Source organism: Haemorhous mexicanus, chromosome 4 (assembly GCF_027477595.1).
Source record: "Haemorhous mexicanus isolate bHaeMex1 chromosome 4, bHaeMex1.pri, whole genome shotgun sequence".
Lineage (NCBI taxonomy): Eukaryota > Metazoa > Chordata > Aves > Passeriformes > Fringillidae > Haemorhous > Haemorhous mexicanus.
In genome coordinates, this window is record NC_082344.1 from 66,618,947 (window position 1) to 66,646,240 (window position 27,294).

Consider the following 27,294-nt stretch of genomic DNA (forward strand, 5'->3'; position numbering starts at 1 on the left):
AATGACTCCAAGGGTGAGTCTTCCTTTGTAGCAACTGCTGGAATTGAATAAGGTATAGAGTGAGATCCTAAATAATTCCATTCATACAGTTTCAGGTGTACATAAATGGGAAAACAATGTTTTCCATCCCAAACAATGGAACTATTCAGAGTCTGTGCTGACATTCATAAAATATGATAAAGCACTGCTAAAGCAGAGAGGGTCTTCTGTAGGGCTGGCAGGAGCTCAGGAATGCTGTGGTTTCAACAGTTGCTTTCTTTTGGCTTTGGAATAACATGGAGTCCATTGAGTTTCTCATCCAGAGGGAGAACTGGGGCTCACCTGAGCCACGGGAAACCTGGGCTCACAGGAGGGATGAACCTGTGCAGCCCATTGTGAACCCTTCAGGGCATGTGGGAACGGAAAAAATACTAGACAGAAGCTTTTCCTACTTCAAGCAAACTAACAGCAAAAAGCCCAGGAAAACCCTATGATAAAAATGTTTTTAACCTTATCATAACTCATACCTTGTTAGACATTATTAGAGGGCTGCATTTGTTTACTGTTCTTAAAGAAGAGCATTACACAAATGTTTCTGGTTGGTGTGAAGAACTGAGTTTGGAGTTGTTGCTCTGTTTCTTTCTAGTTAAGAGTCTCCAATTACAGCAATATACAATAACCATGTCTCAAAACTGGGATATTCATTAGTGGCATCTGATGCACCTGTAGTAACTATTTCTGCCACCAAAGGAAGGCAGCATTTATCTCAGTCGTTGCAAACAATTCATAATCATTAATTCAATAATCCTCATTAATCATGTTTTCAGGTGCATCCATGCAAGTTAATTGTATGCAGAAACTGCTAGAAGGAAAATGGAGAAACTTGTCTGGAAGCAAATTTCCTTAGCTTTTCCTCCATACCTAATGATTTAGGTGAAGGAAATTGATGGGACTGTTAATGAGGAGCTGATAGTTTTGCAAAGCATCGGTCTTAATAAGTGAATAACCAATAATCTAAAGTGACTGAGTGATAAACTAAGCTTTAATGATAACTGCATTTAATTTGGAATACTGATATTCATTCTATAAAGGGCAAATGTAGTAGTTCATTAACATTTAAGTACCACTGTAATTTCTCCTCATTTTCTAGCCGTAGTTGAAAATCAGCAGACAGCTACTCTGTTGCTTATCAGCAAGCCCTCACAGGCTCTTAAAGACACCCAATGAATTTTAATTAATTCTTAACAGAGAATTTCTGCTATTTTGCAAGTTGCTTGACATTGCTTTCTAACATGTGGTCTAGTTGCATATGTTTTTTCACTTGGCTCCAATTAGTACCACATTTGTGCAGAAAAGGAAAGCCATGCAGAATTCAGGGGGGAAAAGGTTACCATTCTATTTCTCTTAAACGTGGTTATTGCTAGATGCTGACTGAAGCAAAAATACATGTCAACACAGGAGAAACTTTCTGAGCCCTACTGACTTCTAAACAAATATTAACATAAGTCTGAATGCTAAGTGCATTTTAATTCTATCAAAATTATTTGGTTTTCACAAAGCTGGGCTTGTGTTAACACTGAGTCACTTTGATTTCCACCAGAAGTCATTCAAACTGGACTCTGATTGGAGCTGGGCATTTTCCCTTGTTAACTTCTCTCGGAAGCTTGCTAATGGCAATAGGATCTTCCTTTGGAAAACTCCAAAACTTTTTTCCTTTTTTTTTTCCCCCTTCATTTTCTATCTGTTCAAAGTCATGATGGGCAGATGGGGTGTAATTCTCTAATGTATTAAGTCACACAAATTCCAAATTAGTCTAGGGAGTGTCATCTTGCAGCGGGATGAGGGATGATGCCTTTGCCATCTGTCTTCCCAGGCCACCCACTTCCTGACCACGGGGAACAACTGCAGCAGGGCAGCCCCCTGTCCCCACTGTTTCTTCACTCCTGTTTCTAAAAACCTCATCTGGCCAAGGAAAAATGATGGTTTTTCCCACCAAGGACTGCTTTAGTGCCTCAAATTATTGGAACATGTAAGTCACTGTATCTGCTAAGTATGCATTTCTTCTTTTAGCACGGGATCAGTAATGGGGAATTCACTCTATTGATCTGCAATTTAAACAGTTTCCAGGCTGCATCCTCTAGGCACTTTCTCAATTTTCACCTCCCATATTAAACCCCAGAAATTAATTGAACGGGGGTGAGCCTGATGAAGTTTTTAATTAATCAGAAAGAACTTGAGAAGGAAACACTGATTATGTGACTGTCCAAAATTTAAATTTGCTATACACTGTGAGTGTGTATATATATATATATATATATATATATATATATGCAGCCTATAATATACAATATGCTGCAAATTTCTCTACATGTACAGCAAATACAGCCAATAAATGTGAATTATGTAGCTGCACATTTCAGAATATTTGTTCTTTTCCAGGAACAGCTCTAAGACCTTAGGTAAAACAGAAGATGAAAACATAGTGTTTGATAAGGGGACTTACTGAAAAAAATCAGTAAAGATTTGAGTAAAGCTGCATAGTGCCTTGCATCTCTTACAGAACTTAGCAGGACTCCAACACAATAATCACAAACACATCTAACATGCTGCAATGCTGAAGCACTTCAGGAGTTCAGTATGTGGCAAAGGGGGAGGTGGATTGTGATAAGCAGTGCTGGCAGTGGAGCTGACACATGGCTGTGAATTCCCAGAGCCCTGGGAGCAGCACTGGGAATGTGCTCACCAGAAGGTCTGCTTGGCAGCCTGGATGACGCTTGCCGTCATTTCCACGTCGATGTAGTCGTAGTGCAGAGCTCCAGGGTCTGTTGAAGACCCCGTTTCTGCCAGCAAAATTCCAATCCATCTGCCCATGTCTTCTGAGGAGGAGGCCTGTGAGGAGAGGGCAAGAACACAGGTCAGGTCTTTGCTCTGCCACTGGGCTGAGCATGATTGCAAACTGCACATTCTTCTTGGTTGACAAATTGCTACCACGTGGTATGAGAGGCTCTGGTTTCATTCTGCTGAACCCTTAAAAACCCCAGGATTTCATATTAAATCTGCTTTGCTAGAAGGAGGGCACTTTAACTAAGCCATGTGCTCATCAGCTATGATGTAATACAAAGTGGGCAATCCACTAAAAAGATGAAAAAATAATCATTTAAGGCCAGTGGATTTAGATTCAAGTAATGCTTATTTTAGACTTCAGAGTATTGAAAGCTTTAACATAATTATTTTCTTATGTTAGGCTGGAGGATTTTTGGATAGCATGACTCCTGAGAAGAAAGTGTTACTGTTAAACAGAAACAAGAGGGAAGAGGGAACAAAATAGTGAAGAGATTTTATTGTTTTATTGTTACTTTTTGAAAAATTTTGCTACATTTGTCTAAATGATGGCATTCATCTTCCTGATAATACAAGTAAAAGCATTAATACTATAAAAATAATTGAAGTTTTTTGCATATTTTGCTTCAAGTCACCAATTCAGAAGTAAATATTAGATAGAAATAGTGGGGGAAAGGCAACAATTTGTCATTAACAAATATAGTGGTTTCTAAATTTCTTATTTTTACATATTTCACTGCTTTCCACAGTTCCTTGAGCTGTTTTCTATTTTCAAATTATCTGAACTGCTGTTATATAACAGGCCTGGTTGCAAGGACAGCAGCCTTGATGTGTAGTCAGAAACCCAAATTAGTCAAAGTGCCTGTCCTGCCACTGAAAGCAGAAGGTTGCCTCCTGCTCATTAAACTTGCCATTAAGTGTCTTCTCATTTTAGGTTTTAAAAGATGATGAATAAAGTCCCCATAGAAAGCCTGACCCACCTAACACAGACAAAGGTGTGTGCATGTGAGGAGAGTCAAGAGACACACCGGGCTGCTGGCACACTGCATTTTCTGAAATGCAAATTGTATTAATACAGACACAGACTGAGCAAAAGGAGTTCCCATAAATAGCAGACAAACAAAAGTGAGGAGTTTTAGAGCTCTCATCAACCGTGATCCATTATTTAAATCTTGCTAAGTTATTTACCCAAAGTGATTACATCCCTGATACAAAAGTGTGCCTAGAGAAGGAGCAGGGATATTCTAGCACAAGATCAAGGGGAAGTCAGTGCAGATAAAATCATTTTACTGAGAAGATTTCTGAACTACATTTAATCTCAGTTCTTTGTCTACAACATTCACTACTTCTTTCCTCCTTTCAACATTTATTGTTCAGCTCTGCAATAATAATATTCCAAAGATTTGTTTTTGGATGGACAGACACAGTTTGTATGAAAGTGCTTCTCTAATTCACCTTGTGGGAGGGAGTTGCTAAAAGTCACAGCCACTGTACCTCAAGCACAGTGACCTCCTGCCCATTCTGGCACAAATTTTTTGTCTACAACATTTACTACTTCTTTCCTCCTTCCAACATTTATTGTTCAGCTCTGCAATATTGTTCCAAAGATTTTTTTTTTTTTGAATGGACAGACACAGGTTGTATGGAAGTGCTTCCCTAATTCACCTTGTGGGAGTTGCTAAAAGTCACAGCCTTTGTACCTCAAGCACAGCCACCTCCTGCCCGTTCCGGAGCAGGCGGAAGGTCAGGGGGTGCTTCGAATCCAGCCCCAGGATGACTTCACAGCCACGGAGGGGGATGGAAACAATGTGTGTCTTCAGATCTGTCCTGTCCTTGTGGAAAATGAGTTTATTGTCCTTCACTCGGCACCAGCGCTCGCGCCAGCGGTTATTAGAGAGCACGTTGAGATACCCTGCAATAAAATGAAATGTGAGATATTTTACTCCTCGCTTTTTCTGAAAAGGAAGAAAAAAAGAAACTCGCTTCTCAATGTACTGCTAGCCTTTAAATAACTTGTTCCTCTTCTAATAGAAAGTACAGATGAGTTTTAGGAAGACAAGTAAATGACCCTGCCCCACTCCTTTCACCGTGCCAATAACCAAGAAAAAGCATATAAATATGTGATCCAGCTCATGTGCAAATGGCTGTCCTGTGTCGGTCCCTGCAGCAGCTGCATGTGTAGGAGCACACAGGTCCCCAGGACTTCAGTAAGAACTGGAGAGGGACACTGATGAAAACAGTTACATACACAGCCAATGTGCTCACTCTGCCTCTCCGTGGGTAATGACTTTGGTAACTGTGCCTGACCAACTTTTTCTGGGAAAATCACAGCTCCTATTATGTAAGTATATATTGAGCTACCTTGTGTAACATCCAAAAGCAGTGTTTAAACGACCTAGGAAGTGTTGATGCTCTATGTTCTAATTACATTTAGAAAGAAGAATGCACATCTGGTTTGCAGCACTTGCAAACCAGAACTTAAAAGATTGTTACCTTTGCAAATATAAATAAAATTCATATTGAGTTAAAATTCAGGAAGTAATTATGATACAGTATCCTTACATATTAAAATGTCATTAAAAATTTTCTTCTAAAACCACCCACTTTTCTTACCATGCTCTTTATCAATATAGTGTCTAGGCATATAATATCATTAAACAAGCAGAGTTTTCTGGTTTTCCTTCTCTGTGCCATAGCAACAATCATTCCAGACTCAAACATTACAGTCAAAGTCCTTTCTTCCTGCCTTAGTACAGTTTGGAAATAGAAAAAAAAAAGTTTTACTTTTGCTTCCACATTACAAATGGTACATGAATTCAGCATGTTGCTGCTTCCAAACAGGCTATGAGGAGGGAAATAAATGGTATCTTGCTAAAGCCAGAAGTGAGGTTAAAAAGCTGTCTTCTATCTCAGACATGATTTTCATTTAATCCTGTTGGAGAGCTCTCTCTTTGGTTTTCATTAAAACTATGACTTATTATTCATTTTTCTAGGTTTTTCTTCCAACATTATGCTTCCAATGTCAAAGTGTGATCCAACAGGATATAGCAGATCAGGATTGTGCACATCTTGGAAGGTGCTATAAAAAATGAGGATGTGCATAATCCTCTGGTTTTGGCTCCTTGTGATAATCACACTCTTCAGCTCTCCTCCCTCCTCCTGTAACAAAAGCCTGTATCACTGTGCATTGCATTACAATCCCTAGAAATGAAAAAAACCTTCCCATGCAAGCCAGATACAGCTTGTTTTGGAGTGAGAGTCCTTTTTTTCAGACAATTTTTCCCCTCTGCTCCCAGGGCACCTCTCAGAAAAGCTCTTGCAAAACTTCCTGCTTCAGAGTAGAACTACACAGGATCCCACTTTTCTCCCCCCACATCTCTGCTTAAACCTTCACAAGCTGACATGACCAAAATGCCTCGAGTGTGTTCCCCTTTGGGGCATGAGCACTTCAGCCTAGGGCAGGCACTCCAGGAGCAGTGATGTTGTAGGCAAGAGCTCTGCCATGACTGCAAGTGCAGGTGAGTTTCAGTTTCTACACTAGCTGGGTGACACCTGCAGCCCTGCTGGGATTTTCACTTTCTTCATGGGAGGTAAAGCCTTCTAAAGTGTAAAAACCTTCAACTATGGAGCAGCCTCCCAGAGGGCACTGAACTGAGCCAAACTGCTGCTGGTGAGAAACTCCTTCTAGCCAAGACTTCCTGCAATGACCAAAGCCTAGACTTTTATATATTTTCTTTTAAAATCTGCAAGTGGTGTTGAGTAGAGCCAAATGCAGGCAAATAGTAATGGCTGAATCTGTATTTGTGTCCATATCCAAACTAATGATAGAAATATGAGGAATTAGATTGTACAGCAGTGGTTAACTTCTCACATACTGCAGAATAATCAATGGAGTATGAGAGCCCGGAAGTTTGAGCCCTTATGGAGGCCAGATGTTTTGGACAATGCATCTGGCTGGACACAGCTTTCCCCAGCTGCTCTTTTGGTCAATAAATCACATCTGTACTTAGCTGATGTATGTACATGCACTTACTTCATCAAAGTTTGCTGATGTGAATGATGCCCAAAGCGTGGCTTGAGAGCCACCTCCTGTAATCGATGAAGTTCTCTCTGGTGGTCCCTGGACCTGCTGCCATCACCTTGGGCAGCCATCTAACACACTTCATGCTCCAGTGAGCTCTGCCAGCTGCTCCCTAATCACAGACTTCTGGGTTTCCCTACGTTTTTCTAGTCAATTAAAGGGTAAAATCCAAACTCAGAATCTGCTGCAACTGTTTCAAAGCTTTCCAAGGACATTTATCTTTTGAAGGGACTGGGGGAAGGGTGAGTTCAATCTTATTGATGTGTAAGTGTTACCTAGTACTGGAGCACCAAGAGATAAACTGGAGAATGTAAGTACACTGCACTGTTTTAAAATAGCAGAGCTGTGAGGACATCAGCTAATTGCATTGCACAATGTCCTAAACTGTGAGCAAATCTTAACAGCTACAATACAAAGCATAAGTATTTTCTGCATGCCTTTTTATACACTTTTATGCACTACAGCTGTCATATGGAATGGGCAAAATTAAGAGTTAAAATAGCTTACTAGAAATTTGTTACTTCATTTTGTCCAATATGTACCACTTTAGGAACCCATAATTAAACTTAAACCATTTTGGTTGAGGCCAGTTGACTGCTGTCTGCTATTCCATAAAACCTTAACCACAATCTACTATAAAAGACCTGATCACTTTCCAAGAACCTTCCACTTTGTAGCCTCAATTTATTTCATAGTTCAGCCTATATTCATTTTATAACCATCTGTTTGAGAACAGCACTTGTTTCTTTATACTTCTTGTTCACATTTCTCTTCCTCCTCCCTTCTCCAAAGAGTAGTGATATCTGAGCCTGTGTTACCATTTTATTTAAAAAGTCAAATTATTTTAGTCTCTTTGCAAATGACAAGCTCTTGATTACTTCTCTTGCAGTCTGGGTGCATCCTTCCAATGCTGGGGGAAGAATTACTGCAGTAAAAGCAATCTTAGAGAAATTCCTAGGCTAGAATGCTATAAAATTTTAATAGCAACGTGCATTTAGGACTGAAGGAGAAAAACTCTTACCACATGTTGGAACATCTTCTTCAGCTGATGAGGTCTGTTCATCTGTTGATGGCTTTTTCTTTCCTAAACCAATGATCTTTGTTATTTTTTTCCCTGTTACTTTAGTCACAGTGCCCTTGGCTTCTGTTTTCGAACTTTTTTTCCTCTTCACTATTAAGAAAGCAGAAGTGTGTATTTAGTAGTGTGTGTACACCAACCAATAGAGAGAACCTGAATAAAAACAGAAGTTCAGACAAAAATATCCTGTGCAAGACATAAGGAAGAGCAAAGACAAACAATCACACAAAGTTGCAGATTTCAACTAGACAAATATATTCCCTAATAATCTCTGTGTTATAAAAATCATGGCATTCTGAAGGAAAATACAAACAAAAATCAATCTTCTAACTTTATTTAATCTAATCAAGCTTCAAGTCTCTTTCTACAGCAGTCTTCATCTAATTCAGGAGTATGACTGAAGTACCTGTATATAAATTTAGCTCACATACACAGCAATAAAAATCCAGTCTGACACTTCTTCAGTGTTTTCTTCAATGTTCCTGAACACTTTTCCCAAAACACTTCAAAAATTAAGTACACAAAAAAGACAGAATATGCTTGCTTAGTGAAATGACTTCTTCTGTGTACAATTAGGTTAAGAGATCTTATTACAATGGACATTTTAGAAAGACAAGATTTATGAACTAACTGATAAGAAATTAGTGGGATCAGTATGAATATGAAATAGCTATAAGCTGGCCATTTTTGTGAGCATTGGAAAGAAAAAGCTCTGCTGAAAAGAGCTATTTTGCTAACATCCAGTCCATGCTTTCAAACTTCATTTGATACGAGGAATATTACCCCTCTGAGAACTGAAGCAGGTTCAGCTGCTGAATGCAATATGGCAAGGACTATGGATATGGTGTTTAGAAGTGCCTACCTGATTAAAATCCTAATGTATTTTTTTTTAAGGAAGACTTTTTAAGACTAAACAGATTCAGAAAAAAAACAAGATTTTCTTTGCAAAAACAGAACAAATAAAATAAACTTCAAAAACTGCATTCAGTGGCCTAAACTGGATTCTAGCAACAGAGCAAAAGTCTCTGCTAACTGACAGGGCAGCAAAAATTCCATCAACTTGCCCTGGTATGTGATTTTAATGAACACTTAATTTTAAATAGTTACTAATTGAGCTGCTCTGTCTTTATCCCCAGCATATCTATTATTTTTGCAACAGGGAACACTTAGTGGTTATGGACTTGCACAAACTGAGGGAAAAATTGGACAAAATGTTCACATGAGAAATGACTGTGTGAGCTGATGAGCTGGGAAGAAGAATGCACAGCAAATAGAGAAGCAACTTGGGACTCACCATGGGATAATTTATCATTTAGTTTAATTGTTAGCAATCATGGAACATTATTTAGGAATTGTATCTGTAGCCAAGACTGTACAAATCTGCCAGTGCTGAGGGGGAAAGGCAGCTCTGCAAGTGCTGCCCCACAGCCAGCTCCAACACATCCAGGTCTAATTATCTTTTTCAAGGGAAGGGTGCTCACAACTTGCACTGCTCTCTCTAAACATGCACGAGGCTCCCTTGTTGGAGGGAGGAAGGCCACCCATCCCACCAGCTCATGAACCCCTTTCTGGGGCACAGCACCTGCTCTCACACAGGTTTCCATCCCACACAGCAGCAGCCAAAGGCTGACTGTGGCTACTGAGGGGCAGATGAAAAGTATTGAAAAAAGCCAGAGACAGAAAATCTCATTTCTCTGAGACAGAAGCCAAAAGGATTCATTCCCACAAGCACGAACAGACAGTGGAATAAGCCCATTCTAGTGTTTGTTTTCCTGTCCTGTCTTCCCCTTACATTGCTGAGTTTTTTTCCCTGCAGAACTGAGAGGCAGCAGAAATAAGGCCTTCATGACTCAATCTTTTTGAGTCTAAAGAATATACTAATTGCCCAATTGTGAGTGATTTTTTTCACAGAAGCCTTTTATTCTCATTTCCTTCCCCACAGCAAAGCAAGCAGCTGCTTTAGAGCAGAGCAGAGGCTGGTGGCTGGTGCCAGCTGGAGATGATCATTCACTGAAGCCTCCCTTCCCATGGACTCCCTTAAACACTTGCTATCCATTTTAAAAAGGCAAGGCATAACTTCACCAAGGACACCTCAGTCTTCCTGCAGTCATTAATGCCCATAATTTCTCTTACTATGTACTGAAAGTCAATTTTCAAAAGACACTGGTCTTTTAAATGACCCTCCTTGAGGCACCTAAGCTGGGCTGCTTTTCCAGCTGCATCATCACACCTTCTGCAGGGCACCTGGGCCACCAGGTATTTCTGGACATCGTGGCCAACACAGATGTTGGGTCACAGATGATTCTCCACAGATTTCAGAGTTTTAAGAAAGCTTAATAAAAGATTTTAAAATGTAAAAAAAAAAAAAAAAAAAAAAAAAGTAAAAATGTACCATGACTTTCAGGAGCCCACAAACCACGGCATTGACCCATACTGCTCAGAGACCTGTATGGCCAGGAAATGCTGAAAATGACCCAGGCAGGAGATAAGGGACAAGATCAAAAGGTGAGACAGTGCTGGAACCAAAGCCAATATTGACACTGTGCTCACTCAGCTCACGTTACCCTTCCCTAACAGCAGCAGGAAAATGCTTTATCTAACAGCAAGCTAAGCAAGGCACAGAATTTCTTCTGCTTTGTGGAGGAGGGAAGGGGATGGGGAAGAGACCATAAGGATTGAGTGTATTAGAAATAACTTTTCCAGAACTCCCTCTGGATTTGGGATTTACCTTTGTTAGTTTATAAGCACTACAGAAAATGCATTGCTCCAAAGAAGCATATGCAAAATTATGCACATATGTACTCAAAAACTCACTGATACTGCATGTCTGAACTTTTAATGTAAATAATCATATGTAATATGAGAGTTTATATATGAAGGTGTCTGTGCACACACACACATATAATAATACATATATATATATTTTATATATATATATATATGCATGGTTCTCTCCTTCCAGTATTTAATGATAGTTTATTTACTTAGAAGCTTTACACCACTATTTATATGTTGCCACTATACAGTTACTAAAAAACCTGTTATTTGCCTATAGTGGTTGCCCAAGTTCTGAAAACCTGTGCTTTTAAACACAGAAAAGGCCAAATCAAAATTTCTATATTCTGTTTCCTTATATTAATTATATTGATTTTTACCTGCACAATAACATCAAATACTGCTGCCAAAACTGAAGGAATTCTCCTTGACATAGCTCAGCTTTCAAGTTAGACTGAATCCTAATAAAACCATTCAAAAACTTTACTTTTTTGGAAAGGTAAAAGTGAGGTATTCCCCTTTCTCTCAGCAGACATTACTTACACCAGACATACCTTGTTCTTTACCATTGCACACAGTAGTGATCCCATTTTCCACAGCACCTTCCCCATCTGAGCTTGGCCTCTCAAATGACAACTTCTGCAGGGGCAAAGAGATCAGCTGACATACAATGTCTGCATCTTCATAAAATCAAATGTCATGAGTCCCTTCAAAAACAGACTTACTATGAAATAAAACACACTTTCAAGCTCTCATCTACTTGGAAGAGAATTAAGAGATAGTGAAAACTTCAGTTTTAGAGGCTTTAGAAAATCACAGAAACAAAAAAATAGTATATATTTGAAAGTGTATTAAAAATCAGTGAATATTAATAATTCACAATATGTATTTCTAGATTCTAAATGTTGCAATAAAGAATTACATGTACCAGATATGAGTAGGGTAAAAGCTGTATCTTTAAAAATGCTTCATACATACATTTGCAATTACAACTTATCAGAAAATAGTGTAATCCTACAAGGTCCTCCAGTATTTTCAATATGTGCAAGAAAGGCTTTTGAAATAAATTTTTAGCACTAACTATTCGGTGATGGTTAGGCATGAGGTCTGGATTGATGGAGACAGAGCTTATGACAGCCCAGTTTTGATGACCACATCACCCAGAAGTGGGGAAGCCATGAAGCAGATGTGTAGATTACCACAAGAAAGAATGAATGACCAGATAAACTACAACTTTTCATGGCATGCATTTTAGAAAAAAAACCCTATTTTTCAAAAATTTTAGGTTGCTTTTTCAACATTGTGCAGGTGTGTGCAAACATGCAAACACAACAGCTTCTGGCTGTGAAACCTGGAACAGTTCCCAGGACCAAAGCAACACCACCACAGGCAGTGGTGCAGTTCCACCACAGGGGTGGCACTTGCCATCAGGAACTGGGTGGTGAAGCCCCTGTCAGTGGGATTTTTTAGCAGAGGCTGCAGAGAGATTTGCTCATATGGATGCCTTAAAGGAACAGGGGCTTAAACTGGTGCTGGTAATGCACCAATCATTCACTGCAAAGCTGCTCACTTCCCTAGTTCCTGCTCTCACATCCTGCTGAGTCAAGGCAGTGGAGTAGCCAAGTACCACGTGTGAGTAGCCAAGTTTCTCTACCGAGACACGAATGCTTGGAAGAGTCTGCCAAAACAGTGACCTCAGCATGCCCAGGGAGCTCTTTGAGGACTCAATTCCCCAAAATAAGAGACTTTCCCTTAAAACCCTGCTCTAATCTTCATCTATTCTTCCTCAGGATCGACACCCCTGCTTGCTGTTTGCATTTGCTGCAGACCATCTCTGCATCTCAGCACATGTACCAGACCCATTAATCTGCACCCTGCTGTGGCTGGGGAGAAGCTGGACCCAAGCCAGCCTGCTCCTTGTTCATGGCCAAACAAACTGCCATGGCAGAAACCTCAACTCTGCAGGATGTGTGCACAAATCCAAACAGACCAACACAACACAGGCACTGTGTGCCTGAAACAGTGACACAAGGCAGCAAGGATTTACATCCAGTGTCTCTTTGAGTCATCATAAGGAATTTTGCAGTCACCATTTTGATAACTTTACCTTTTCCAGCTCCACTTTGTGTACTGGAGAACTAGACAACGGCCCATCAGAGTCTACAGCTCCTGTACAGTTGCTGCACACATCTTTTATAACCTTAGGAGACAAGGCAAAACTTATTAATTATTCACAAAACACAAATCAGAGAGATTAGAAATTATATACGGATGTGAAAGGAGGTGGGAAGGAGAACCACACTGACATTTACTAGGCTGGCAGGTGTCAGGCAGGCTGACACTACAACTTCTCCACGCTCCCTCCCTAAGTCATTTCATATATGACCTCAAGGAGACATCAAGTCTAGAGGTGGAAGGTTTCAGTTTCTAAGCAGACGATGCTCCAAGGCTCTCCTAAGAGAAGAAACCAATAGCACTGCTGATTTCCATGAGCTGATTTTGCAATATGAACTGAGCTGACACCACCAAACTAATTTCATTCCAATGATGAGAAAATGGGATCCAAGGTACCTCAAGCCAATAGACAAGAGTTTTGTATAATACACTACACAGATGCTCTTTTCTTGCTATCAGAGAACTAATGAAGCGCTGGTTAGCTTAGAGTTAACATTGCACAGTGGTATTTTTGGGCATCTTTGTATTATAACTGCAAATTAACTCAAGACTCAAAGGTCAAAGTAATTGTAAATATGTTTGTAGCAAACGGAAATGGCACTTTCTGTTCCAAAAATTTAAAGAAAAATCTTGAACCAGGAATTTGCTGGTATTTTGATGAAATTTGAAGAACTTAAAAACCTGAAATTACATAAATGTCAAAATTCACAATGAATAAAGATGCTTGATGATTCCCCATAGCCATAGCCAAGGGTTTTACCCCTTGTGAAGTTACACCAGCCCATTATCATCCTGAAACTGCTTGTGCTGATGAGAACAGGCTCTCGATCTGAGCTCATGCTGTGTTTCAAACTGAACAATTTTGATGAGGAAACTACTAAAAAGCAGAGGATGACACCAAACAGTCCTTTCCCAGCATTTAAGCTCTCTTTAAGGGTGAAGCTAAAACAAATCAAATGTTTATGGGCTTACAAAAACCCTTATGCTACTCAGGAGCACATCATAAATTATAGCCATTACACACTATAAAGAAAGGAAGAGCACCAGCCTCATTTTACAGAGGAAGAGCCCAGGAACAAAAGAATGATGTCAATGACACACAAAATGACCTAAGCAAAGCTGAGAGATGAACCTACATTTTTATTTCTGAGCTAGAATCTCAAAACACTTCAGCATCTTTTCCTGACTATCTGACCTACCCTACATTTCGTTCCAGAAACAAGACCAGCATTTCACGGCATCTGGCGTCCTTTGTAACACAAAAACGTAGATGGATCTGCAGCAGAGCACCTCTTAGAGTTAAAAAGAGCCCTGAACTCCCCAAAATCATAAGATTTTTTCATGTGTCTGGTTTTTTTTTCCAATCACTGGTCCTCAGTAGGGTGTAAATACACTGCCGTTTTCTTCCTAGGGAAATGTGACTGTACAGTTTCTGGGAACATTCATTTCTGTCTCCTGCATGACCCTGACTCAATGGCTTATGTTTTCAGCATCTGCTCACACCACACAGTTAGTTAATTTTGGCAAAGGCAGATTGTAATGGGAGTTACAGACAGAACAGAGGGAAATGATTTGGCAGCACTAACTCAATAGTATGTGCTAAGTCATGCACTCAAGTAAATCCGGTTCTTATCATACCCCACATATTTAAGGAGAAGCTGAAGTGCTTAATTGGGCTGTAATTAAATTTTGATTTAAAAAATGACACATTGTCAAAAGGGAGTTGTTGGCAGGATCTAGAGTAAATGCATATTCAAGGGTCCAACACTTCACTTGGGTTCAAAAGGTTCACTGGCAAAGACTTGCTCATCACCTTCTGTGTGCACTATAATTGTGTTCAATGCACAGCACAAAACTCATTCTCCTCCACCTCACCAGGATGAAATGTCTTTAACATATAATGGTTGCCTGGATGCATTCTCTGTAATTACGTTTGCAGACAGCTGCCATTAAAAATCTGGTTTTCACATGCATATAGCTTTAGCTCAAAATTTTAAGGATAAAACATTCCACCAGTATTGCCAACTTGCATAATTTCAATCACAAGACTCAAAAGTTCTTCTCAGCTTTTTCTGTGTTCCATCTTCTGGAGCCATACGAAAACAAAAGATTACCATTTTAATTAAAAAGTAATTGTGAGTGAGAGTAAGGAATGGAGTTCAGCAAACTTTTATCCATTGCAATGAAATGCCTAATAATATGAATAAATGTATCTCAGTAGCTCCAAAAACAGAAAGGGGGAATAAAGGAATCCCCAAAAGTGTTATTTTTAATAAAATGGCATCATGTGGAAGGGTGCACTGAGAATACCTTTTAATGGCAAGTATTCCATTATTAGCTTAAGTTTTCTCACACATTAGGGAAAGGAAATAACTCACTTTTTCTCACCACAAATGCCTTTGTACATTACATGTACACACACACACAGTGTGATCTGCCAGGAAAATCAAACTGACATCATAAACAGACTATCTATTCAAATATTTAAAATATATGAGCAAATGTAATCAGAAAACTGAAGACCCTGTATTTCTTTGGATAGCCTCAAAACCAAATGCATTTAAAATAATCTTTTGTTATTCCATTGCAAGAATCTGAAGTGCCACAATTACCATTACCATGTTACGATTAGCAGACCTGGAAAAAGCTTCTGCAACCTGAACTGTATTATTATTCCTTATTTATAGAATTATAGAATCATTTAGTTGGAAAAGACCCCTAAGATAGAGTCCAACTATTAACCCAGCAGTGCCAAATGCACCACTCAACCATGTCCCTAAGTGCCACATCTACACAGTATTTTAAATATCTCCAGGGACTGACTCCACCACTTTCCTTGGCAGCCTGTTCCTTTCAGTGAAGAAATTTTTCCTAATATCCAATCTAAACCTGCTCTGGAGAGACTTGAGATCGTTTTCTCTTTTCCTGCCATATGTTACCTGAGAGAAGAGGTTACAGCCTCCTTTCAGGGAGCAGTAGAGAACACAAAGGTCCCCCTGAACCTCCTTTTCTCCAGGTTAAACAGCCCTAGCTCCCTGAGCTGCTCCTCGTCCGACTTGGGCTTTAAACCTTGAATCCTCAGGTGGATCAGGATATAAATCAGAGTAGGGCATTGAGTGCAGTGACATAAGGCACAGAGGAGAAATATTTGTAGGTAGGAAGCTGGAAAGATTCCCTGCCCTGAGCCATGGGTGAAGTCAGTGGAATTTCTGCCACATGGTGTGTCTGGAATATTTCTTTCTTGAAAACTATCTTACTACAGAAGCACTAATATTTACTATAAAAGAGTTCATACCTGCATACACCTACACATTTCTATAATTCTTGTATCTTATTTTAAAAGACACACCAGGACCGGAGGCAAAATACTTGCCCAACATTTATTCTACATGTGAAGTCAGAAAAAGTAAATTAGATTCTTCTGGCTACTTTAAAGTTCCAAGCTCCAGATAAAAAGCCCTGCTTCTGTAATAAAACCAGGCTGCTTGTCAGCCAGTCCCTGCCACACAGAAACCAAACAAATTATGAGTAAAAGTACATTTGTAGACAGTCCCTTATGGCTGATCTCTTTGGGACCTGTTAAGGACTAAGACTCAAAGTTGTCCTGTGCTGGAGGAGCTCGCAGACCTCACTCCTGGTGGATACCAAGGATGAGCTCAAGCTACAGCCTCCCTACCACAGGGATCTGATTGCAGCATTTTGTATCATCTTGTGTTCTCATGGAACTCCCATGAGAAGCTCACACTTTTAATATGATCGAGTTCAAGACAGAAAGCTCACAGCCTGACTGCACATTTGCTTTATATACATAATCAGGGTAAAAATCCAGCCAGCCACCCACCCACTTGTCCCCCTCTGCCCACATGTTTTGCAAATACTGGAATTGCTGGGAATGGGATGGGCTGTGTCCCTTGGCTCTGCCACTTAACTCTGGAAATAGGAATATGGCAAAGCTGAAATCTGCTTAAGTACAACACAGCACAGGGAAAGGGTTTGGCTCCAGCTGTAAGTCAGTATTTCCCATTCCTGAAACACTCCTTTTTCACTGCTGGAAGAGTACTGCTTTTCTGGGACTCTCTGTCATTTTGGCATGACTAAATCCTCATTTTCTCCTTCTTGTGGACCGTTTCATACGTTAGTGTCAATACCCTCCTCCTTAGGAGAGCAACAAAACTCCTGTTAGTGTTTTGCAAAGAAGAAATGCCCCAAGGAGTTCACCTAGAGGAAAATCTTGGGCAGGAAAGGCAGAAATTATTCCCATCACAGCCTATGCTTTAAGTCTCAAAATGAAACTCCCTTTACCTTCTGTACTGGAAAGCATTATTTATCCCTTAGCCTAGAAAGATTAATCTTTCTGCCTCACTGCCATTTGTCTGAGCAAAGTGAGGATGAGATTCTGGCAGCCTAGCAGTCAGTAAGTCTGTCCTTAGTGCCTGTGCATCCCCTTAGAAACACTTTTCTGACTTACTCAGCCAAGACAAGCCCTGTATCATTTCTCCTGAGTTAGTACCATGAAGTCCATTGCCATTTATGGCTGCTGGACCAGGCAGAGCCCAGGGAGGAGGCACCCAGAGGCTGGGGAGGGTGGCAGGAGGCACTGCTGCTCCAAGGGCAGAGGTGCCCTGTGCCAGGGCAGCTGCATCCCCAGCCTGGGTGCTGAGGTGATGCACATGGCACTTTAGGCTGTGAGCCTGAGCTAGGTGTGATTTAAATGTTTTTCCATCCAAAGCTGTGGGTAGGAAAGAGGAAGAATCATATCTAGTGGTGAAAGTCCCAGCCCTCCTGGGTTCTGCTCTGACTGAGACAGCTTGCATTTGTGATTTTAGCCAGGAAACCCCCCAAAAAATTATCACTGAGAAAACAAGTAAATAGGATGTTTGTGGTTCTGTATTCATGGGTGGTTTGCTTGGGTTTTTTAACTTTACATATACATCTGGTTCTTTTAAATAATGTACTGTTTTCCATGGTGCTGGTCACACACACAAACACACAGACTCTGGCTCACAGCCAAGCTGGGATCCTCAGCTCTGCCCACTGGCAGAGTCCTGCAGGCTGGTCAAAACTCCCACGTGCAGTTTGGTCTGTCCCCTCTGCAGGTGATGCCCTAAATAGCTCTTATGCAGACTCACTGACCTTGCTGTGACTTGAACTGAGGTATTTTAAACCATCTGATTGAGATAACAGGGGTGTAATTCCTGAGAGGTTTCATTTAGTTTGCACAGCCTTCAGGGGTGGTGATGATGGGCAGTGGAGAAAGAACCTGGCCCGACTGCCTTGGGTCACAGTATATTCTTTAAGTTTCTTACAAATTAACAAACATTGCATGGAAATCACTAGTACTAAGTATACATCCCCAAAACCACTTTTTTTAGTCAGTTTTAGGGCTTGACCATTCAGCACTTGATTCTGCTCAGCTACAAAATGCAAATAATAACCTCTTTGGGGACTATTACATAAGCCAAGAAAGAAATGCTGGAAGTGTTGAAGATCTCTAGCTGGAGATTCCCATAGAAAGCAAAAGCAGCCACACACTGTTTACAGTTACAAGCTCAATTTTATGCTGATATAAACTGGCTAAAGAACAGCTCTGTCAGTAGTTTACTCTTCAGTAAAACTGTCCACATAAAGACTGGAGGCCAGAAGTTACTTGATTGCCTTCACTAAACTCAGGACAGTGAAAAAAAAGAGATGTTTTCATAGACTTCCATAAGAGATAACATGCAGTTAATCAGAGAGAAAAACTGGGTAGGTGAACCAGCTAAACAGCCCTACAAGGAATGCTGCAGAGCCTCTGGATGACTGGATACAGTCCCAACCATGATTTTATTCTCTCTTCAGGCAAAATATCCTCCTTATTATGACAAGTTCAGAACTGGCTGAGCATTGTCAAAATGATAGATGAAGCAATGCCTCCTTATGGCTGGAAGATTCACTGCTCAATTACAGACCCTCAGCTGGAGAGATTGCTGCACAGTGGCAGAGCACCACAAAATGAAGAGAAGTTAACTAAGGGTGCCTGATGTTAGGGAAAAATGAAAATCAAGGCCAGTACCCCAGAATGATAGATTACACCTCATGCATGATAAATCAGAAATACATTTTTGCAGGAGGAATGTTAGGAGGAAGAGAATGCCTTGGGACTGTGACCACTTCCTTCTTCTACCAGTTTTCTCCAACAAGTTACCTCAACTGAATTTCTTTGGCATCCATGCATTTCTAATACTGAGTGCAGTTTTCTGTGGCCTGGTCTGAGCCTTCTGCACCCAGAGCACATTCATCTGTACAAACAAAGCCACTCAACAAGCATCTTCTTGTAAGGTCATGGTCTTACTAGCCCTTTTATTTTTAATGCAGCATTTCCCAGGGATGCTGACAAATAAGTGTAGCTTTACCACTCTGTTGGATGTGCTGAGACAAACAGGAAAGTTTCAGACCTGACTTGACCACAAAATGGTGCACAGATGCACATATACTCAAGCACACATGGAAAAAGACCATTTTTGGGTCAGAGTGTGTGACTGCACACATTTTTTTCATGTACATTTTTGTGGGAACATTTTAGGACTCAAGTCTGGAAAATTCCACCACTTCTTGTTGCCCACCATATTACTGAGATGATCTCAGCTCTAGCCTGAATTTATACTAGCTTTGCTCCTTCCTCTGAAATCTTGACAGGCTCTTTGGCGACATCAGCTATCTGTTTTCATCAAGCATTTGTTAGCTGGTAAATCTGAAACTCCCTTTGTGGTTTCCAGTCTAGACTTCAATTTGCATTATGTTTATCAGTTGGGGCTTTTTTGGTGTCATCTTTACAAAAAAAAAAGGGTCTAAAGTATTCTACATCAATTTAGAATTTGTCTTCCAATAGATATTTTAAAATTATTTACTTGATAAACACATTCTGTACTGCTTATATACATGAATTGGAAAAAAAAATTATTTTGCTTTCAAAGGACAATCTGGTCTCCAAAAGTATTTTGAGCTTTTCAGGATCAAGTGTAAAGCTTTAATGTGACACTTAACATTTGAATTCATGCGAACCCATTGCTCCTGGGTGATAATCTGCCTCAAGTGGCACAAACTGGGGTAGTATCTTTGACCAAGAAGGCATCTTCTGCTCTAAAAATGAGGTTGTAGAGTTCTTTCTCATCAGCACTCTCTGGATCTGTCCATTTTATTAACTAAAGAAATCACATGTAAGGGACAGAGCACTGGGAAGGACCCTGGCCCTCTGACTGACAGGCTGGGAAAGCTAAAATCAATGTCCTACACAAAGCCACATGTGATTTTCAGAAGCTAATTTTGAGTAAGGCTTGAATGATCTAAACATAATTGCTTATCTAATATAAAAAAAAAAATCTTAAATATTGGTGTATTTAAAAAAATACAGAAAGAAATGCTTATTTTTTTTCTCCAAAGGCCATAGCTCTTTTGGAAAACACTGGAGCTCCTGCAAGAGCTGCACAGATCATTTCTGGTTAGCTGTGGGAAAGGCAATTTCTGCAGAAGCAAAGGGCTGAAGCAGCACTGAGGACTTGGAAGTTGAGTACAGTACCACTGCCATGTACTTGAAAGATTTAATGAATAGAGAGCTTTGCAGCATGAAGGAGCTAAATAAAGTGCTGTCAGACTGCCTCCAAATGCTTTGCAGACACACAGAATACACAACTGTGTGAACATGCAACTGCACAAAATCCCTCTTTTTCTTCTCATTCTGAAGCAGCAGGAATGCATCTGGGATATGGAAAAATCTAGTACTGCTCTGCCTGCCTGTGTGGGGAAGCTTTATATACAATTTAAAAAAATAAAACCATTTTTATGAAAGAACGTCTGATAGATGCCAGTGAATTCAGTATTACTAAATTCAGAACACAGGAAATAAGGGTGCAGTTCCTATGATCTAATTACAGCGGAATTCCCTTGGAAGGGAACATGACTTATGAACTTCTCTTCATTCCAATCAGTGGTTTTGAACTGCTAGCTGAACTAGAGGGACATTTGCATGACTTTAAAACTTAGGACAAGATACTGATGTTAGAAGAAGCCTAACAAATACATGGCTGGGATTAGTTGCCATTAAAATGACAACAGAGCATTTTCGAAGCTAGGATAAAAAGTCACAGTCAAAACCAAACATAAACCTCAAACCCCCAAAAGGTATATTCAAAAATTTCAAAATAGGAAATTACAGATAAATTTTCCATTTAGTCCATTAGCCCACAGCAGAATTTATACCACTTAAGCTGCATTTTATGTCTCCCTCTTCTGCAGAAAAACTATCTGCCATCAGGAAATTCCTATGTGTTTAATTCAATTGTATTTGGGGAAATACAATTTATTCTTAGAAAAATAATTACCATATAAGGTTAGATCAGAGCACAGCATGAAGGATGTCTGATGGGTCTGATGCATTCAGACTTATACATGTATTTAAAAGGCTGGATTTCAAGGTCTTAAAACAGTTGCTACTGCAACTGCAGTGATAGTTTCCCACACTACTTGACTGACCTCCACCTTTGAGACTGGCAAAGTCCAACACAAATACTAGTAATCTGGTTAGGATCTGTATCTGCAGCCCTTGCCTTGGGATTTTCCATGTTTGCAGACATTGAACAGAGAGGAATGGAAGATGACAAAATCCCATTTTCTCCAAAGTCTGCATTCGCAGGACAAACCACAACAGATGATATGTTGCTAAACCAGAATTAGGAAACTTGAATGGCCTTCAGGAAGCTGAAGGATTTTTCTCCATCCAGAGCAATTCAAACAGGCATCTCCTCAGAGAATCTGCTTTTTAAAAAGGTGACACCATGCCAAAAATAGTATCGGTGCCAGCTGCCTCCACCTGAGGGAATGTGAACCTTCCACACCTAAGGTGTGCCCTAACAACCAAATCTTTCTAGAAAATCAACCGGAGAAGAAGTTGGAAGGGAATTTGCCACCTCTCCTCTCTGTGCCAGATTATTGTGCTATCAGTAGTGAAAACCATCACAGCAGCAGCACTGGGTTAACCCTGAGGAATTGCTTCGAGGCCTGAACCTAAAGTTTTTATTTCTGCAGTCCCAAATTAGATGGGATGTAAGTGGTCTGGATTTGTGTGGAAGTTGTTGTCTGTGTCTCAGTTTGTACACAGCAACTGAGCAATGTGAACACTGGGGTAGGAAAACTCCTGGTCAGAAAAGCCCCCTTACCTTTAGCCACTGTTCTGCCTGCTCTTTGCTCTGCACTGCCAGAACCAGGGCATCTGCTCCTTGGTGAGAGATTTTCAGCTCATGCTTCTTCTTTTTGCTGTCTTTGGGAATATAGGTGATACTGCAGTCATTCAGGAACAGCTCCATCTGGGGCTGCTGGTCCTTGGAGCTTTTGTAACACTAAATAAACGTAAGGGAAGTTCCAGAGTTAGATATTATATTCCTGAATCTTGGGGGCAAACTCTTATCACGTAGAAATGCTAAATTTTTAATTCCTTAAAATTTTGAATATATTTGACACATACCAGCCTGAGCAAACTCATCCACTCTGTAAAGCAAAATTACTTCCAGATTGACAATTACAGATGCCTCTTATTGCAGGACAGGTACAACATATGGAGAGCATCAAGTGCATTGTCCTTATGACTCAACCTTGACCTTGGTCAGGTAGGAAGAGGGTGATTTAGGATATCTGTTCACATATAGCAGCAGAATAAACTTGTAACTTAACAACTTTAAATCCCAGATTTTAGCTTGCCCTCCAGTGACAGGCCAGCATATGAAGGCAAATCTACATCAGCGTCTACAAACTGCAACTGCAAGGACACTGGCACATGCCTTACTGACTTGTTCATTTTCTTGAGATAAGTAAAAAAAAACTTACACTTTTTCAGTTAATACAAACAGTCCCTGCACAAATTTCCATGCTACTTCATTTTGTAAGCTCCTGGCTACAATGATGTACTTACATTTCTTCCCTCATCAGTAAAGGCTGTCAAGGAACAGCCATTTCCTGCTGGGTCACTGATGGCCTGTTCTCTGCTGGAACTGGTGATCTGAAGACAGAGGGCTCCCTCTTTACATCACTTGTCCTACAGACCCAATCTCCATTCCCACCTTCCAACCCATCAGTACAGCTGAGGATCCCAAAGACTGCAGAGCAATGTGCAACTTTCCATACGAATGCACGGTTATTTTACATACTTATGTAAACTGTGCTTTCACTCATACAAATAAGCACTAAGGCTGAAAAGACATCTGGTAATAAAGGGGTCTCTGACAATCAGAAGACTAACTAGTATCTGCATACAAAGAACAGCTGGGCATTTATGTGAATAGAGAAAAGCACATGAACTTCTGCATGTCTGCAGCAGCATTCATGCCAGGATGCAACTGTCTGGAAGAAAATTGATAAAAGTATGCTATAAACACTCCAAGTTAGGCTGAGCAAATACAGCCAGCTCTAAACCACTCTGCAGATCACTGACAAGCCTTCCCTCTCCAAAGCCCACTACACCAAAGTTTCTCCAATTTGGTCACAGATTTTTCATTTGCAACATTTAAAAAATACTAAGCTTTCAAGCTATGAAATCTTGAAGATATACAACATTATTCACTTTAAGAACCAATAAACAGCTTGTAATTCCTTTTATATTAATCTAAATATTTTATTTAAAATTATACATTGCTAAAACTGAAGTATGTATATATTCTTTTAGTGAAAACTGAGACTTTACATGAAAAATAAGTCCCTAACGGACTTTAAGTGAAAAGTAATTCCCTACTAAAAGTTATTTCTAATGTCTAATTCTAATTAAAATATTTTTGTTTTATGATGACAGCTGCATTTGTGACTAATCCCTAAGAACACATATTTGTTTTACTTGCATATCTCATAAGTTAACTGTCCAAGTCCTCCTTCAAACAATAAACCAATCTTGTGTAACTTGGTCGTTAGACTCCTATTGTGACTTCTATTTTCTTAATCCCCATTATAGAATTACTGAAAGACGATCCCTATAAGGAAAAAAAAAAGCTTTTTTGGACCACACATGTGGGTAAAGGAAATGAAAATATAAAAAATAACATATTTCTATATGGAACAATAAATGTAATTGTAGAACAAATGCTGTATGACTTCAGGGAAAAATTTGTTTCTCTGTCTCTTCCCTTCCTTTCTTCAAGCTGTTATCAGATGGTCCTGAAATCTGATATGATACTGATATATGGTGAAAAAAAGTGCATTAAAGATAATGGCATTATAAGAACATAATAACAGCTAAATCAGAATGAACTTTTTTTTAACATTTAAATACAGGAGGATACAAAAATTAAAGCTACTACAAACTAGCAAATTCATTCCAACTGTATATTCAGAAACCTCTTACCTCCATGTCACATCCTGCTACTTTCTATACTGCCATAAGCAGAAATGCACTTGGAAAGTGAACACACCTAAACTACACTGTACCACTGCAGAGCAGAGAGGGTCTACAGATAATGTTCTATGACCCCTTAATCAGTTTTTAACATTTGGGATAGTGCAGTAATTGTTATGTAACTAGGTACAGTGGCTGGAAGGACGGTATCAGAAGGCAGGAGCACCGAGGACCCCAACTTAGTGATTAATGTAAGCATTAGTTTGCTCATAACAGCACACAGTAAATGCTTCCCTCAATTAAGTCCTCTTTTAATAAAACAAAAATACATCTGTGAGCGGGTAATTCATGGAATCTTTCACTGGTGCCTCCAATCAGAAAGAAGCATAACAGATTTGCTTAAGGAATAAATCCATCCACTTGTTTCTGTCCCTTTTATAATGCAGCTGTGCATCATGTGAAAACTGCATCATAATTACTGCAGAACAGATGGCAAAGGTTTAGTTTAAAGTGTGTACATTACCACAGCATATGCTGCCAAGTGAATTCTCAGTCCAACAAGGGACTTTTCTTTCCAGCAGTCTGATCCAACAGTTCACACACAGAGCTCCCTATGAGATTTTTTGTCCGCAGGGAATGAAAGACTGGATTTACAGTTTCAGCAACTATTTTTTTCCAAATTAAATATTTTAGAAGATAATGGGCCAGATGTTCTTTCCAATATGAGAGAACTGCTGGGGTTCAAGCTTAAGTGAAATAAAAATCAAAGTTCTAAGTGGTGAAATGATACACTTATAATTTCAGTGCTTTTCTGCTTCTTGGGTAAATCATGACCGAACTCTTTGGTAAGGTTACTGCAATCTTGGCCACTGTTTGCAGAATATATTCCAAAAATCAGATTCCTGTAAAAATAAATACATCATTTAAAAGGTATAATGAAAATATAGCTTGCTAAAAATAAGAATTACCAGTAGTTTGTTTTCTTTGATAACACACAGTAGTTTGGTCCATTGCCCAAATCGTTTTTTTCTAAGAAGGAAGGCACAGATTTTGGCATCCTTCACCAGATCCATAGAGGCTTCCTCAGAAGGCCACTGATGTCTCATTTTCTTCCCCTTTCCATCCTCCTCCTCTTCATCATAGGATTCGTAAGAGCTGCTCATGGCATCTGAGTCATAATCTTTAATAAAAGTGTAAAAGTGTTAGGTTAAAACACTTAGCCATGAAGCACACTGAAATAACTGAAAACCTCAAGAAGGTTCATTTTAAGTGAAAGCTTTTGAAAGTCAGCCATGAACAAGTTACTGTTTCAGTGCTCAGTAATACCAGTGCATTACGTTAATTAAACTTTAGATACTTTGCCAAGACCCATACAGACACCTTGTGAATTTTAATGAAACAGGAAGCTGGGAATACATAGCTAGAATTTTAGGTAGTGTTTCATCATCTTCAAAATATTATTTGACAGATAGCTTCATTTTCTGTAATTCTTTCACAGAGAACCATCTTCATCTTGCTTTAGTACATCAAATTGAGAAACAAACACCGCACATGGCAAAGGTCATAAGAATACATTATGGGGCAGGATCTACCCACCATAACATTTCATATAATTCCCAAATACAGACAAGTAAGTCATACACACACACACTCTTGTTTTCATCCACATGCAAGCACTTATTTACAAACCAATCAGAGGGACTTGGGAAGGTTAGAGATATTTCATTTTCATTACTATGTTCTGCAATTTTCTTCAGTGCTTGTTCACTTTTACAGGTAAGACACATGGTATGTAAGTCTCCTTGCTATTAATGACATTACAAAAATATTCCATGGGAATGTTTACTTTAAATAATTGTATCTATCCCAATAGATGCATTCTTGCACTTCTTCTACTTCAAGCACTTTTTTCTGTTGTCTTCTCCAACTCAAATACTCCAAGCAGCTAAGGTTATATCTTTGAATATACTTTGGTACCTGATTTGAATTACCACAGAAATGCATTTTGTGGACATTTTGCATGAGTGAAGATGTATTACTAATTGCACAATTGAATTTAAAAGCAAATTCATTAACAGTGAAGAGAGGAATTCTTTTACCACAATTTTTAAGATATGATAAAGTTCAGAACATAAGAATATATAATAAAATCTCAGCAAGTGAGATGCTAACAGAGCTTTAAATGTCTATATATATATATACACACTATATATATACTTAAATTATTGAATTATTATTGAACTTTTAAGGCTGATACCCTAAATAATTGTATGCATTTAAATGGTTAAGAACAATAAGAAATCAGCTTCATACTTGGTCTTGTTTTTCCCTAGGTGATATTTAGCAGTGCTATTAATATTTGCACTATTAATATTTTTCTGCCTGAGCACGGCTCTTGTTTAACAACAAAACCCACGTCAGGAGCTCACTGGGTTACAGGGTACAGCAGGACCACCCTGCAGCATTTCAAGGGAGGAAATGAAGAGAAGAGTGATTCTGCAGCTCTTCTAAGTCCATATGTTCTTTCATTTGCTTTCCAGCACATGAAACTCTTTCTTACCTTGAATTTCTTAGGTTAATTAAAAGCTGCTAGATAACATCAGTTTGTGCAGTATACAGATGAATAGTATGTTAGTTTTAAGGCGATTCCTATGCATGTTTTAAGAACAGAGAGATAATTTAAAATAATTAAAATGGCTATAAAACAGGGAAAGATATGCCTTTAATCTCTGGATCACAGAAAATAATGATTATTGATAAATCAACAAGTAATAAATTACTCCAGCCAATAAAAAAGAAGCAAAAAGATGGTACACAAATGACCCTGTGTAAAGGTCACAGCAGTCACTGCAGTGTTTCATCAGGGTGCTCTCAGCACAGCTCCACTGAAGTGCACAGCTCTTTGGGGAAGTATTTGGGTGTGAAAAAGAACATTTGGGTGTTGCAGAAGGACATTCTGGTAGACAGCCAGAGGTAGCCCTCTGCCTACTGCCCTGAATGAGTGGTCACAAAACT

At 39.4% G+C, this 27,294-nt stretch overlaps 1 protein-coding gene across 2 annotated transcripts in view; it reads right to left on the minus strand.

Annotated features, from left to right (window-relative positions):
• AFAP1 (actin filament associated protein 1) overlaps window positions 1-27,294 on the minus strand; it is a 109,464-nt gene that overhangs the window by 14,078 nt on the left and 68,092 nt on the right. For both annotated transcript variants that reach the window (XM_059845228.1, XM_059845227.1), the window contains exons 5-11: window positions 25,248-25,459; window positions 22,121-22,300; window positions 12,862-12,954; window positions 11,309-11,393; window positions 7,923-8,072; window positions 4,521-4,732; window positions 2,723-2,868 (exon numbers count right to left, since the gene is read on the minus strand). In XM_059845228.1, coding sequence (XP_059701211.1) covers window positions 2,723-2,868; window positions 4,521-4,732; window positions 7,923-8,072; window positions 11,309-11,393; window positions 12,862-12,954; window positions 22,121-22,300; window positions 25,248-25,459 — 1,078 coding nt within the window. The remainder of the gene's footprint in view (window positions 1-2,722; window positions 2,869-4,520; window positions 4,733-7,922; window positions 8,073-11,308; window positions 11,394-12,861; window positions 12,955-22,120; window positions 22,301-25,247; window positions 25,460-27,294) is intronic.